The following is a 16,982-nucleotide window of genomic DNA, read 5'->3' as shown; positions in this document are numbered from 1 at the left end:
TAAGAAACACATGGCTGCATTTCACACATCAAATCAAATATCTTTAATACGGTCAGTGACCAGAAAGCAATTTATAAAAAATATGACATTAAAAGTAGTATTGTGCTACAAATAACAGTAGAAATATGGCCAGTTCACAGAATTGGTGCTTATATTTATGACCAGGTTTCGACTTTTAAGGTTTTAAAAATTCAATTCAGGTGTCACTACTGTTTATTATCGTTCCTTCGATGTTTACAATTTGAACTCCATTGTTGACATCATTGCTCGTCTTATTCTTGTTGCAATGTAACAGTACTTTGCCACGGACCTGTTAATTTCGGGCTCTTTGTCAGCTAAGAGGTGTCTGATATAGGTGTTGTCTGTACTACGAGGTATTTTCCTCAGAATCGGTTCAATCAGCTCTTTTCTTGAGTCTCGATATAATGGGCAGTATAAGATGACATGCCTAATGGTTTCGATTTCGTTGCTGTTACAGGGACATAATCTTTGTTCAATCGGTATTTTATTGTATCTTCCCTCTAGAAGAGCTGAAGGGAGAGCGTTAAAGCGGGCGCTGGAGAATGCCCATTGGTGTTTAGCGTTGTCTAGAACTTTGAGATAGTTTGCTAGATGGGGCCTTTGGGGATTGTATAGAAGTTTATAAGTTATCGGAAGTTGATTAAAGTCATTTTGGGCTTCAATGTCCCTGAGTCTTTCTTTGATTATGTTCTTGGCCCTTCCCCTTTCTAAACTTAATAAATACTCTGGGGAGAGACCATATGTGGCCAGTTTTCTGAGAGTGCCCTTCAACCAGCTAGATTGGAATTTGTCAAGCAGCATCAGGGAAAGTAGTCCAACCGGCGAGTTGTTAAGTCTTAGCCAAGTGCATAAGGTTCTTATCCATACTTTGGCTTTAATGCTGTATAAGCCCGCTTCCAGTCGTAGGGCGGCGTTTGGGACGCATTTAGGTGTTTGCAGGAGTGATCTAAGGAAACCTGATTGTATCTTTTCATATGGGTCTAGATTAGAGAGGGAGACAAGTGGTGCGCCGTATAGTATTTGTGCTGTTGGTTTTGCAACGAATAGTTTAATTGTAGCAGGAATGAAATTTCCTCCCGTTGTACGATGGAATTTTAGGATTGCTGTTGTACTTTTTTGTGCTGTAGAGGAGCTGTAATTTATGTGGGCAGTCTTCTTCCTTGATGCTTGGAATATAACTCCTAGATATTTAAAGCATGTCACTTGTTCAATCTCCTGATTGTCTAATTTCCATCTGTATATTTTCCTTTTGTTAGAGAAAACCATGATTTTTGTTTTTTGGTAGTTCACTGCTAGTTTCTCTTCTCTACAATGTTGGGATAAGCTGTTAAGAGCTCTTTTGAGGCCCATCTGAGACTGGGACAATATAACCGCATCGTCTGCATAGAGTAGGATAGGCAGTTTTTTGTCTGCTAATTTTGGGGCGTGTATATCCACTCCTTGTAGGTGGTCTATTAGGGAGTTTATATAGATGTTGAACAAAAAGGGGGCCAAAATGCATCCTTTTTTAACTCCCTTTGTTGTTCTAATTTCACACATCTGTTTTTGCTTAACAGCAGTGAAGAAGGGAGTGCAATTAATATTGGGGTCATGGTGTATAAGCGTGGGTTGTGGGGTTTTTTAATCAATTTCAAGTTACACCAAGATTACTTCCTGAAGTGGAAGTGATCTTTTCCTGTGGAAAAGAAGCTACTATTGGCACCTGCAGCCTAGGGAAGCCCAACAGCAACCTTGAAGGGCTGGTTTTCATTGGAATTGTGGCATGGAGAAAAGGTTAAACCTTCGTCCTCCCTGCAACACTGCCATCCCAATCCTGAATGGACCCCTAGCAGCTGCTATTTAATAGAAACAAGAAACAAGATAAGCAGAACCCAAACCATGTGTTTCACATACCATCTAGTTTGGCACTAATTATATAGGATTACAGAAAGTGAACATAATACTGAATGTAAAATAATAGTAGTTCAATTTTGTCATGGTTCATGATGTCCATGGTCTATTGCTTGAAATGATTTGGCAGATTTGTATCCTGATGAACAACTATCCAGCAGAAACTCAAAGGGACCCCTACTGCCTACATGGCTTTGCAGAGATATTTCAGGTCTCTGCAAGGGGAGTTGGTGCGTTCTCTGGAGAACTGATGCCATCTTCACATCCAATAGTTGTAAGAGAAAAGCTGAAAGCCAATGGGGAGCTTTTAGATATTTGGATGTGATCAACGGGGGGGGAGGGGCGTTGCTGCTGCTATTGATATTAATATTGTGTATATTTATTTTAGATCTTTCATGATTTATGTGGAAATTGTTCAATTTGGTTGTGTACTTTTTATGTTTAATTTATTGTTTATGACCACTTACTTTTGTTATGTTTGTAATTACTTTTTTTTCATGTTGTAAGCTGCCTTGAGCATAGTTTTAACTATAGAAAGGCGGTATACAAATAAAATGATGTACATATATTTAATTCCACGTTGAATCTGATTCATTTTGCAACTACACATACTGCGTCATCAGGTTACATTTGACCCAGTGTGAGACAATGAAATGTGCTTTTTTCTTATTCAAGGAATAGGGCTGGGTGATATTTTGTTTTCAACACTGTGATATATTAACAGCTAAATATTGTGATATACTGTACTGATATATTACAATGTCTGAAATGTCTCTTGACTGATTCTTCCTCTGCATCTTATTTCCTACTTCCTCTTTAAGGACGAAATAAGGTGGGGAGGAAGAAGCAGGGGAGACACATCACCCAGCCCTACAGCTGAGCAAGCCCCCTTGCCGCTCCAACTCGCGGAACACACCTGGCGCTAAGGGGAGTGTTCAAAAATGCTCAAAAATTCTGAAACCGTTATCATGATCTGAACTTCAAACTTCAGTTTCAGATGATGTACAGAAACACCAGGAATAAATGCCTCATCAAACAATGGGTTGGATCACAGTTCAAAACGTTACTGAAACATGGGCTACAAAAGTTGGGTCACACACATCAAGGTTTTTAGCACACCATTTTAAATAGGAATGCTATTGCTTTTGTTTTTAATTCTTGCTTCACTGATATATGTGAGAAAAGGACACTTTTATCCTCTCATTTTGGTTTTTTTGGCTATTAATCCTTGACTCTGCTGAGAAAAGGAATACTGTCAAGGCTTGTTCATTTTCCTTTACAGGAAAACTGCAGCTGACAGTTCATTGCCATCTTCTATTTTGTGCATCATTATTTAAATGCCTTTCCCCATTAATCCTCAAAGTGCCATGTAGACAAGTGTTCTTAGGTATGTGTGTGCATACTGGCATATAGAAAAAACAACACTCTTTTTCATTAACGGATCCATGAAAAAAACAGCATGATTGTTGTGCTAGAATGCAATAAATGTCAGGAAAATATATGCTAAATGAATAAAAACATTACTTTCACCCGCAGTGCCTACAGAAGGATGCATATGGGGACACGTCAATATATACTCCTTGCTGTCCTCGAGCAAGGAAGTAAATACAACTTACAGATATTTATTAAAGTGTGTTTGGAAAGATCTTATTTTGTTCCCATGGCTACCCAGAGAAATAGTAATGCCTTCAGCAGAATCTGTCTTCAGTATAAAGCATCTTTTAGTGGTTAGAACTATTCTTGAGAAACAGATTATCACGCATCATTAAGAGCTGTTCCACTTGTAAATAAGGAATTGTTTTCACAACTTCCAGTTTTCTTTGTTTAACAATAAAATAGTTTCAGCAGATACGCTGGTAATACATTCAAAGTATGCCATTTAAATATTATTTCTGCATAAAGATATATTAATTCAAATCAGAAATGCTACTTCCACATTATTAAGGCAAAATCCCTGAACTGCTTGCTAATGCTTTGACCAGATAACCTCAGCAAATAAACGGTGTAGGAATTGTCTTGCTGAACAGATCAAAAGGTTGCCAACCAAATATTCCTGGTCAGGCACAACAGTGACAATTCCTGTTCCTTGCACCCTAGGAGAAGTATGTCACTTTTGCATGTGGAGGCTGAATATTTTGTTATCATGACAATAGCCATTAATTTGTTGTCTCCTCACACCTTTTTGAAGCTATCAGCTATCTGTCTGTTTGATAGTGAACATCATCAATTAACTGGTGGTATAAGCTTCAATTATTATAAGAGGGAGAAAAGAAAACATGCCTCTCCACTCCAGAGAGAGTTCTCTGAAGCAGCTTTCAGTTTAGATTCTTGTAATTAAACTGTTTTTACAGTCTTGCAGTGTGTCAGCTAATTAGAACTGTTTAGCCATTTGGTTTTTAACCAATAATATAAATCAATTTACCAAAGGAATAAACAAAAATATATGCATACTACAAGGCTCTGTGCACTCAGAGCTTAGTAAGAGACCCAGTTTTACATTCATAGCTCGCTCCAGGAGGTTTTCCTTTCCTTGTGATAGCTGCATCAGTGCCTTATGCTCAGCTGAGTGTTAAATTTCGAGCAAGAATGTTCACATCCCATCCTAGCAGTTGACTTACTGGGTGGCCTTGACTTTGTAAACTCGGAACACTGCCTCATAGGGTGTTGGTTTTTTTAGAATAAATGAGATTAGAAATCTAAAGTACCCTGTACAGTTGTTTGAATTTTATATAAATAATATAGAGAGGGAAATGTCCTAATAATAATAATATTCTAGCACTAAAAATAGGAGTGTTATACATAGGTGTATGGCTATCCTTTGCACCAATCTTTACTCAAAGGACTAAGTCTGGAATGTGCCCCTATAAATGTGCCTCATACTGAGGCTTGCAGGCATAAAGTAATGTTTCGTTGACAGATTCAATTTTATAACTTAAATGCACCTAGAATGTGGAAATAAATTGAAATCAGAATGGGTAAAATATCAAGCATTCTACGGAAGGAACTACAGACAAATCTGAGTTGACTCAGCAACATTCTCATCTCAAATATGACCAGGGTGGGGTGGGTGGGACTTCAACAGAAATAAAACATTACTTTCAAATGGCTTAGGTCCATACATACAATATCCTAACAAATTTGTCTACTCCAAAACTAGACTTCTCCAAGTCATTAAAATTGTGCTTAGAACCACTATGTGATAATGAGAAAGAAATGCATGGCTGTTGACAAAATGAATTACATGAATGATAGCCATCTAACATTTGTGCCCTTCAAATGCTTGGAATATATCCTTTGCTGTCAACAGACTCCTTATTTTAAAATAATATTTACTAAGGGCATTCCCTATTCTTGCAATCTATGTTATCTTAAAATTACATGAAAATTATATTAAAAAATGACCTCCACTTTAAAAACTTGTGGTTTTTTTTAATTATTATTCTTTTAAAAACAATTTCAACATTTCATTCTCACATACTCACCTTTAAAGAAGGCTAGATGTAAAACAAAAGGTCTCTCAAATTATATATTACCTACATGTACATCATTCTATAAACATGTCAGTCATGCAGTTCACAAACACAACACACGAAATACGAAGATGAAAAACATTAGACACTTTTCAAAATGCTGAGCATAAATCAACAACACAGGAAATAGTCATATCATATGGAAACATCTTCAGCACAGATTCCAGATTTTAGTTCCTAAAATCCAGAGAACTAAATACAGCCATGTTTTTAAGGCACAGGGATTATTTTGGGAGAGCTATTACCTTTTAAATGATCATCACCATTTTGCCTTGTGGAAGTCTGGTTATGTTTTAAAAATGTGCATCTATGCAGACATATGTGTTTATTAATCACATTATATATGACAATATGACTGATTTTATGAGCAGGGTTAAAAGCATATGTGACTACCTACATGTATGTCCCAGGGAAATCTTTCCTAGAAGCCATTCCTTTAAAAAGAAACAAAAAAACCCAAACCTTTTATGTCTCCAAAACTTGGGTGACTTCAATATTTTTCTAATTAATACAGAGATGCAGGAGGCATATTTTACAACGCTCTTGCATCATTTACCTTGGAGATAATCTGTTGCATTAATTACTTCAGGGGGGGGGATAATGCTTATTACCACAGGCATATAGAAAGCCTTATCCTTGTATCTATGCTAGCAGAATGATAGTATTTTTCTCATCAGTTTGAGAGATGCCCTTTATATATTCAGAGCTTAGGTTTGCCTGAAGCCTTTTATGCATTCTTCACGCAAAATAATAAGGCAATATTCTACTTTCTGGCACCTACAGTCCAAAAATTAATAGGTGATATCCAATGATGTCTGAGAAATGGAATTTTGCTTGTATAATGCAAGTTCCAATTTATCTTCTCCACCCTCCAGTCTCTCTCACACACAAAATGTGGCTGAGGGCAGCAGGAGTCAGAAAAGGAAAATGAGGCCCCATTGCAGGAGTGTACACTCACCCACACTAGGTTAGATTTCACTTTATGGTGCAAATTACAGATGTGGTGTTTAAACTGGAACTATTCTAATTCCAACAGACTGGTAAAACAGTGAAATACAACCTTCTGACTAGCTGCCCTACATTTTGAACATTTATCATAATTACTCAATTTTTTTTTTCTAAACTAAGAACAAAATGGTATCAGTTTTGGCAACAACCAACTTCTCCTGACGAAGCCCAGTTGAACAGGGAGAACACAAAGTAGGCAACTAGGAGAGTTTGCATTCATTTCAACGGGGTTTGCCCAAGAAGTTTCCAGGGGGCTTTTCTATTTATCCTCTAATATCTAACTATTGTTTTTGTCTAGAACTTTGCTTTTTTATAGTGGAAGACCCATATCTACCAGCTCAGAGCAGGACAGCTAATAAATGTCCTTTAACAAGAGTCACGGCTTGCTTTACTCCATATCCTTTGCAGCCATTTAAAAAATATTTTGTTAAGCCTCATGTTATCTTCTTAGGTGAGTTAGGACATGCAAAGACTTATGCATGGTTAGCTAGTGCATATAGTTCACCTTAATTACTGGGGAAGTGCAGTCATATTGCAGACTTAGGTTGTGTTCTGTGAGTAGCTCTACAAATGGGAGAGTATGGTGGCCTTGGAAATGTTGGTCTTGAAATAGGTTCAAATTCATGAAGCGCACTAGTAGCCCTAGGTAAGTCACTATTCCTTAGCCTAACCTGCTACATAGGATAATAGTAATCCAATAAGTTAAATCCCACTGAAGTTAACTAATATGTTGAAACCATTGTCACTGCTCATTTACTGCGCAATCCTACACATCTCTCTCAAAAAGTACCGTATATACTCAAGCATTTAAGCAGACTTGTTCAGCACAGTTTTTATGCTGAAAAAGCCCCCCTCAGCTTATACTCGAGTGAGGGTCCTTTCAGGCTGCTCCTTCCTCCGCCGCCACCTTTGCCACTGTCAGCGGCGGTGGAGGAACAAGCAGCCCGAAAGCAGCCCTTTTGGGCTGCTTGTTCTTCCTCTGCCGCTGCCGCCACCACCAGGTTTGTGGTGTGGTGAACCGGCTTATACTCGAGTCAATAAGTTTTCCCAGTTTTTGTGCTAAAATTAGGTGCCTCGGCTTATATTCGGGATGGCTTGCGTATATACAGTAAGTGCCACTGAACCAAATGGGGCTTACTTTGAGGCAACAGGCTACAGCATTGTAGGCTTAAGCATATACTGTTACACTAGGAGAGAAGCATTGATAAAAGATCACAATTCCTCACTACTGCAAGTCTGGAAAACACTTAGCCCTAGACTAGCCAGGCTAACAGCACAGGGTTTAGGTAGATCACTGGTCTGATTTTGTTTAAGGCAGCTACTGTGTAACAAATCAGGTTTTTCCCCCTTTATTTCTGTTTGTAAATAGAGATTCTGTCTTTATTCAAAATAGAGATTCTGTCTTTATTCAAAATTTCTAAGCTCACAGTAAAATATATATTTTATATTAAAAATATATAAACAAATATATAAACAAAGGAGGGCACTTTTCAGTATCTTCTTAAAAACATTTTTGCTGTAACATTGTCATTCAATCATAAATCATCTGCGCACACAATAGGAGGACGGGTGACACCAGAAGACTTGCTAGCCTTGTTACATTTATATTTCTACTACAGTACTCAGCTGAAAAGATTATTTGCCATTGAGTTAGCTACACCCTGCATAGGACTGCAAAAACATTCTGTTGTCTACATTTTCTTATTCGTCTGTGGAAAATATGTGTGTACCCATTGTGTAAGCTGCATTGCACAGATTAATGCAGTTAATGAGGTCAACACAGTTTAGGAAAATACTGCCCAGTTTTAAGTGCGTGAAACAATAAAATTTCTGATAATTGCTGGAACATAGATGACTATGAACTCTAACTTACTGCCTATTGCTGTATCTTCCAGTTCGAATAAAGCCCTCTTCAGGTGTTTGGGGAGAATGCTCGTGGGCTCAACGAGGAAAGGGACAGGATTGTGCATGTAAGCCTCACCTCCAATATTCCCATGTGTGCTGGTCCCACTTCAGATGGTCTGAAGCAGGCTTCCTCAAACTCAGCCCTCCAGATGTTTTTGGCCTACAACTCCTATGATCCCTAGCTAACAGGACCAGTGGTCAGGGATGGTGGGAATTGTAGTCTCAAAACATCTGGAGGGCCGAGTTTGAGGAAGCCTGGTCTGAAGGAAGATTCTAAGCACCTCTTGATGAACATACTTCCATTTTCCCTTCAGACCTTCCTGCTCAATTTGGAAAAACCTGAAGTAGAGCCAGAATGTGCAGAGAAATTGGAGGAAAGACCTCCTGTTTAAGCCCCAAATGCCCCAAAAAGGGCTTACCCAAGGCAGAATGCATGAACAAGCTCCCTTGCACCTGAAGAACTACTGACAAGAGTGAATAAAATTATTAAACAACACAACTTGAATTTCAGGTTCTGATTTGAAAGCCTGCATGATACGTTATGGATGCAGACAGTGATGTCAGACTAGCCCTACATCTGTATGCCACAAGCTTATTTGCTTACTATTTGCCATTTGACTAGTAATCACATTCTGTTTAATGCCAGAAGTTTGGACTGTGGCTATCTGTTTGGGTATTAATCATTTTCAGACAGTCAGACAGGCCTATTGTTCTGCCAATGTTGTTGCCCATGGTGGCTTGGAGAACTGAAGCTGAAATAGGAGAAGTGCTATGGGCTATACTGTGCCCACTTAGTTACATCTCCCTTTATGCAGACACCTTAACTGGTGCCATCCTGCCATGCTCTTCTTACAATACAGGTAAGGAGCTTCAAAAACATATGGCGATAGTTTGACAAGCTTTTCCTATTGACAGCTATAGCGATGTTTGCCTACTTGTGACCTTCACAGCCAATGATGAGAGCCAGCTGCATGCACAATGTCCTGGATATTCAATAGCTTTAGGTAAGACATCTCCACCAATATACAGGAGACATCAAAGGATTTGTAAAAAACATACAACCAATGTCAATAGAAGCAGAAAATGTGAAGCACCTGCTAACAGGCATATCCTGCTGGTAGTTACACAAAAGATATTGTATGTTTGTTTAGATAAGCTTTTCAAATGCTGAAACTAGGCTTTCAGAAATGGACAACAGCCTTTATCAATATTTTAAAATATATATGCTTACACAGGTGTCATCTTTCGCTCATTGTGTGCAAAATGATGTCTTTAAGGAAGTTAATACTTCATTTAGTTACTCTTCAGTGATGGGGGGTGTTGGGAACCACTGCAAACACAGGGTGTCATAGACAGGCAGAAACACAAAAGTTCAGACATTCAGAAAAGCAAACACTGGTAAAATGACATGCAGAAAAGCCATCACTGTGAAGCTTGTGCAAACGCATAGGCCATTTCACACACTGCGGTGGAATATACAAGGTTAATCTAACTGCTTACCCACTAAGTACACCAAGAACCAGGTTAAGTACGAAAAATGAGCCAAGAATGATAAGACTAACAAAATAGATCCATGGCCATTCACATCCTATTGCATCATTTACCTGTAAAATGTAAGGAAACATGTTATGATTCAGCTATTCACTACACAGCAGAGTCCTCCTGCAATTGACAGATCACATAGGTATTCAGTGTACCAGCAGTATCCCTCTCACAGCTCCATCCCTTACTTACACTGCAGTTCACCATGATGCCCAATATTGGCAGTACTATAAAAAGACTTCTAAGCTACTTTTGGGATGAAGAAAATGTGTAGAAGATCATTTAGGAGCTTTAAGTTATCTAGATTACATTTAACCATAGCAATATGCACATTTCAGAACCTATGCCCTACGGGGGTTGATAATTTGTTTAACGGTTTGGGGGAAAAAATTATTGGAATTTAAGGTAGTGGTTAATTAATTACTAAGCACAAGTCTATTATGATCTCTTTACGTTTTTACATCTGCCTATTATTTTTTCAGGAAATTGCCCTTGCTATTGTACGCTGCATGGCCTCTGAAGGATACATGCTGTTCTAAAATGAAAAATCCCAGTGTTTCATTTTTAAAATCTTATCCCCAATTATTGTGATCTTCTCATAATATACCTATGTGTTCATGGCAACCGAATACAGGACTCTGCTTCTAGGACGAAAAAGGTGTATGCTTACCCGCTCAATACACCAAGAACAAGATTTAGAACGAAAAAAGACCCAAAGATGACGAGACTGACAAAATACACCCATGGCAATTCAAATCCCATAGCATCATTCATCTGTAAGAAACAAGATGATCTTATAGAAACAGTTTAATTTAATTTTGTAATAGCGAACAGTTGGTGAGGAAGAAACACAGATAAGTAACAGAAATGCACCACCTTGCTCACAATCATCAGGGGAAGAAAAGCAAAATACGAGCCATGTTTCATCACCATTCCAAAAGCATAATAAAAAATACTGTAAAGCAAGAGAGTTAGAACTCAGCATAACTATACAGCAAAGGTTTTAAATCCCATTTAGAAGACATAGGAGGCAATATGTAGAAAGAAGCTACTAAATGATAACAAAGAGAGACTTTGGCTCAACTGTGGCTCAAGCAAGGCAGTAAAGGGTACAGTAAAGCACAGGGTTGGGTTACTATGGTAAAGAGGCTCGGGTTTGATGTATAAATCTGAATTAAGTTTAAAGTTTCAAAATCTTATTTAATTGTTCAGCTTTCAGTTTTCTACGCATAAAAATCCAGGACTTTAGAAGCTGAAACCCAGACACAAAAATATAAAGCAAATGGGTGATATCCAATGGACTTGTTCTGTTAGCGCAAGGATTTCTGCTTGTGCAACGGAACTTCTCTCTCTCACACCTTCCCTGTGCATACACAGTATCCTTCTCAAAGCTGCTCTGGGGCGTTGGAGAAAACGCAAGAACAGATGTACTGTATAGGGAAGCCTTTTAATGTGTAATGTTTAATTATGTTTTTATATAGGTTGGAAGCCTGACCACTGGTCCTGTTAGCTAGGGATGATGGGAGTTGTAGTCCCAAAACATCTGGAGGGCCGAGTTTGGGGGTGCCTGCTTATAACCAATGGAGGCTCATAACCAACCTCAGTTTTCCACCAGCCGGTCTCCACCTGCCTTCTAACTTCCAACTCCACGGGGCTATCAGATTCCTTCTCCTTATACGTAGTGTCACCCTTGTAGAACTCAGTAGGAAAAGAGGATCAATAATATAATTACTTGGCTCTGCCAGTTACTAGCTCTGGCTCCACCTATTGCTTGTCTCCCTGCTGCTCATAACACCACAGCTGACACACCTCTCCTCCATTCCAGCAAAATTTTGTCAATATTTTACAAGTTGTATGTTTCACTATAAATGACAGCTATTCTCTGTATTTTTATTAAGTGTCTAGAAACCTACTGCACTGCCATAAGAAATCTTCATAATTATTAATAACTGTTTTGAAAAGGGGGAGGTGTCTGCTGTGCCCATCTTTGATATTTTTTTAAACTAGTAAAAAGGTCAGTTTTTCATATTCATGGTAAATGTGCAGAGAGTCATAATCCACATTCTGATGTTAAAGGACTGAAGGCAGAAAGGATATATTTGCCATTCCAATTCCATTTATAGTCCCAGGTCTAGAAGAAAGTGCTTCAGTCACAGAACTGCCACCCTTTAGTCAACTAATATTCTTCTTTTTATTTTGTGCATTATTTGTAAACTGGATTTTAAAAGTTCATTTCCAACACTATAAAGACATTCGTATTTGAGAGCAATTGCTTCAGACAGAGGACAACCAACGAACATTTCTGACTGCCTCTTAGCTTCCTAGCAATTATATCAGTATTTTACTAAATGCCAGATTAAGTACCCTTGCACCTCAGCCTCTTTTACAGCTCTTGCATGGGTAGAAATTATACCTTTCTCACTTGGTTTTGTAACATTTTAATTGGCATTTAAGTTGCTGGTATTTTTATCAGCATCAAGAATAGCCTTGGAAATCAGGTTTTTCTGAAAGCGTGCGAGCTGTTCCAGCAAGCTTTGATATCTGCACAGTAGGTCAGCTGACCCTAGAACAGAGACTTCAAAGCCTTCTGGTCAGTTCCACACTCTTTGGAGGATAACAGGCAGTTTCTGAAAACCTTGCTGGTTTCAAAGACTCTGCTCTGAGATCTCAGAGGCTCAGATATCAAGCTGATTTAAAAGGCAATGCCTTTGAAATCTAACAGCTTGCCAGCCAGCAAAACCAGCCCGACTTCTTCCCTATGCTCTTTGGGTTTCAGAACACAACCAGACCACAAGTTCCCTCTTGTCCACAGCATATGCCAAGTGAACAAGGAAGTAGATGTTACAAGAATCATAGCACTACCACCACTCCATGTCTCTTTCGGCCCTCTTCCTGGTAACATGGAATATGAAAAAAAATATGCTGTCACACTGTGTGTTCCTTAATCCCTGCCTCCAACAGCATTGGTTTCCAGTTCGTTTCTGGGCCCAATAAAGGGTGCTCACTTTAGTGTTTAAAGCCCTAAACAAATCAGGCCCCCATATCTGAAAGACCACCTCCTTCTCTGCAGATCATCTGAGGTGCTAAGCTCAGCAGAAGTGGCCATCTTGGTTGTTCCACCACCCTCAAAAGCATGGGGTGTTGTGGCGCCCCAGGAAAGGGCACTCTCTGTGACAACTCCTAAGTTACATAACTCCCTCTCCACAGAGGTGCATCTAGCACCTTCATTATACAGCTTTCAGTGAATCCTGAACACATGTCTCTTTAACCAGAATTCTGAAACTTGAGGTGTATATTTTCAGGACCCACCTTATTTCTCAGGCTCAGCTGGGGGCAGGAGTGCTTCTTTGAGCCTTCTTGCCCCCTGGCTGAGCAAGCCCCACATCCCACCAGCGTGTACATGTGCCAGAGGGCGGGGGGGGGCTTGTTTGCGCTCCTCAGCCAGGAGATAAGACTCTCCCTCTCCCCCGCTGCCTGAGCAAGCACCATGTCCCTCCAGATTGCTCAAGCCAGAGGGACATAGGGCTTGTTGAAGCAGAGGGAGGAACAATCTGTATCACGCTCCGGTGATGCAACTTGTTTCTCCCTCTGCAGCGGTATGAGGGCAGACAGCAACAGCGGTTTCACTCAGCAGTATATCGCTGGTGAAATCAGCACCGCTTCTGAGACCCTCTGCTTCCAGGGTCTGGCTGCCGCTTGCTTTTCACTCAGCGTGCTGGGTGCTCATAGCAGAGGGACTCAGGAGGTGGTTTCACCAGCGATATACCGCTGAGTTAAGCTGTCATTGCGGTCTGCCCTTAATACCGGTCGTGGGCGATATATCCACACACTGTGTGTTTGCTTTTTTCACTTTTAATAACAGCTGGAGGGGAGGCAGAATCAGGACTGGGTCTGTGGTACACAGGGAGGGTTTTCTAAAGCAATTTTCTTCTCTGCCAACAAAAATTTCCCTGTTGTGCTGCTGTTTGGAAGGGAAGCTGCCCTTGGCATAAAACTACAGGGTTAACACGACATGCAGCTGGGAACAGGACTGCACCATAGAAAAAATGTCACATCACACATATATTCCATATTTCTAGGAAGAGCTGGAGAGAAAAAAATCAAGGAGCATTTCAACATCTAGTTGTACCTCAGTATACACTTTATTGCAAATCTGTGGGAAGTTTCAATTTTGCAGAGTGAAAGCAGAAACCATTCCTAACTTGGCAAACACAATGCCTATCAGGCACAAATAAAAGCACATTAATCAGATATTGTGCAAGCACTAGATTTTGGATCCGGACAATTGCCAAATCAATCACACTGACTTTTTATATTCCTAATCTATTATGTGACCTCAGTGTTATAATGGCATCTGCTGTGCTTATATGCTATTTTAACTGTCACACACATATTGCATTAAGTTTTATAAGTCATTTATAGGAAACTTTAAGGAATTAAGTGAAAGATTGTTTTTTAAATATGCCATAAAAGCATAATGATGGGCTGTTATACCCAGATCAGGTTACCCAGTTACCTCTGGGAGCCCACAATTTATTGCAGCCAGCTAGCCAATGATTAAACCATATTAAGGGCTCTCAACCTGAGATACAGGATGCAGCAGCTAGAATAAGCAATGATGACTCATCTTCTGATCCAACCCAAGTCTTAATGCATTAGGTGTTAAAGGATCAGCACGTAAATGATAATACTGTATGGTGGCTATAATTAATAGACCACTCTTTGTTAAAGTTGATTAATATTCACTTACTTGAATACATCTTACAGGACTATTTTTAATCATATGAATAGGAAATAGTTGTTTGTCCTGTGCTCAGTAAAAAGCCACCCAAAGCTCTGAATTTCTAGGCTGAAAGTCCTCTCTTCAGATTGTTGATCAAAAGCACAGTGAGAATAACATTTTAGCTGAGTGAAGCACAATTCACTCAAATGGAGATCATGCTGGATTACATATGTTTCATGCAAACACTGCACTGGGACCTAACACAACTGGGTCCTCTGCAATTAATCACCCTCTAGTGGGTCACATTCACCACTGGCACTGGTGGTGACAAGCAGCAGTGCTCTGAGACCTGAGCTGCCATTTTAATTTCCCACAATGCCCCTGATATAGTGTCACTCTGGCGCACTATGGGAAACGGGCACTTAAGATAGATGTTAACAGAGTGCCCAGTTGGGAAGGAGTGGCAGGCAGTGACACCAGCCCTAGTAATCACATGCTTGAAGCCTTCCGAAAGCTGATTGGCCACAGAACACCTGGACCATTTTGAATGAAGCCCTCTTGCAGAGAGAAAGCTGGGCATCTGAAGCCAGGCATAGTTGTTGGTTTTCTGAATCAGTACTTATTTTGGGAATATGCACAGTGATTTCTTACAGGATAGTAGTCCCATGCTGCTCTGACACTGTTAGGTGTCAGAGAAGCCTAAGATACAAGGAGTTGTGTCAGAGCAAACGATGGTCCATTCTGCTGGGACAGGTATTTTCTTGTAAAGTAGTTTAAAATTATTTTTCTCCAGGAGGGTTTAACATGCTACACTGTTCATTTGAAACTCAATGCTCAATCGTATCTCAGTGCTCTCTGAGTACTGAGTGGTAATATTTACTCTTTTTCCTCTGGTAACATCACCTGTATATCTGAATGTTACTAAGATATCTATAACCGTCTCTCTGTCTCATAGACTCATTCTTTCTGCTTGGACTTCCCATCTCTGCCTCACTGGTGGATGGGGGCAGGGCCAGGAACAACTATGTGACCACAGGGGCAGAGTAAATGGTAAGGCCCCACTGAACCTTAATTGTGTAAGTTCTCCTTCATGTGAGTAACACATGAAGCAGAGGGTACTGTGCATACACATTTAGACCCGTGAGCTAGTTAGGACATACCAGAGTGAGAAAGAAAACAGAAGCATGAACCCCTGCAATGTATTTCCTGTACCGAAGCAATAAAACTGAGCAATAACCAGAGTAACTATTTAACTTCAGATTTGTTAATTGTTCTGTTATTATAAAGTTAAGTTCTGCTGAGCATAACCTGGTTTCACCTACTGTTCCAGCTCCTTATCTCTGTGTTATATATTGTATCTGAAAGGGCAGCCATAATTTTCATTGGCTCCACTGAGGTCTATGAAACAAAGGAAATGGGTTGCAATTGGGTGTAGGGGTAAAATCAACCACTCAAGTCTTGGGGCCCCAGGGACAAAATGTGAGTTTAGACCCCATCCCCTTCACTTTCTCTCACATAGGTAAATGACTGTCTAGTTATTGCAATGACCAAAACAAGGGAAAGGGGGGAAAGCAATTGATACACTTGAGGGCAACAGGACCTGGAAGGCCTAGGTTCCACCAATGCTGAAGTGAAGTGTTGCAATGTACTTCTGAGGATAGAGCATGCAGAGATACCCCTTTCCTTCCATAAAGGCCCTCTCACCACACCTACAGAGCCCCTGTGTCTTAATAGCAGGTATTTCATTCGTTTATAACTAATTGGCAGCAGCAGACAAGAATAGCATCAGTGCCAATTGTTTTTGTTGCTGAATATGTAAACACAGGGAGTAGTTATTTTCTGTTTCCATGGGTGGCAGAAGCTACTTTAGAAGTTAATGCCACATGGGGAATAATGGCATTACTTAATTAAATCCCTGTGGGTTGCATAAACACTTAGCATTAGGGCTGTTCTTCTGTCACCTTCAGTGGGAGACTGCCTTTGGTCACAGAAACAATCCTCCATGTATCACAGCACTTTCTACCTTTAATGACAGTTGCCAGCTGTCATTGTGCATGTACATGCTGTACAGCTATGTTTTAAACGAAATAGTTCAGCATATGAGGACAATGCATCTCCTCCAAACACTTGACATCAATCTGCTAAACTAGCTCCAACCATAAGAAAGCAGAAATAAAATAAACATACTGAAACATATTGACATTATAAGTTAATCAATATTTTGCTCCAGAATAATTCACTGAATATGTATCTTATTAAGCCATTTGTTATGAACTGAATCACAAACACTCATTACCAAATAATGCATATATTATAGTAGGTCAAACAGAATGTGCTTGTTGTATCATCACTGGCATGCTAAA

General features: G+C 39.7%; 1 protein-coding gene across 22 annotated transcripts in view; it reads right to left on the bottom strand.

The window, feature by feature from the left end:
- CACNA1D (calcium voltage-gated channel subunit alpha1 D) overlaps positions 1–16,982 on the bottom strand; it is a 185,439-nt gene that overhangs the window by 96,343 nt on the left and 72,114 nt on the right. For 15 of the 22 annotated variants that reach the window (XM_053377825.1, XM_053377808.1, XM_053377816.1 and 12 more), the window contains one exon: positions 9,855–9,958. The exons of 1 other annotated variant lie outside the window; for it this stretch is intronic. In XM_053377825.1, coding sequence (XP_053233800.1) covers positions 9,855–9,958 — 104 coding nt within the window. Of the gene's footprint in view, positions 1–9,854; positions 9,959–10,566; positions 10,671–16,982 lie in introns of all 22 variants that reach the window. 6 more of the 22 variants (XM_053377807.1, XM_053377830.1, XM_053377812.1 and 3 more) reach the window with 1 other exon arrangement.

The sequence above is a fragment of the Podarcis raffonei genome, chromosome 2, assembly GCF_027172205.1.
Source record: "Podarcis raffonei isolate rPodRaf1 chromosome 2, rPodRaf1.pri, whole genome shotgun sequence".
NCBI lineage: Eukaryota > Metazoa > Chordata > Lepidosauria > Squamata > Lacertidae > Podarcis > Podarcis raffonei.
The sequence above is the reverse complement of the archived record's forward strand: the minus strand, read 5'-3'. Positions and strand labels throughout refer to the sequence as shown.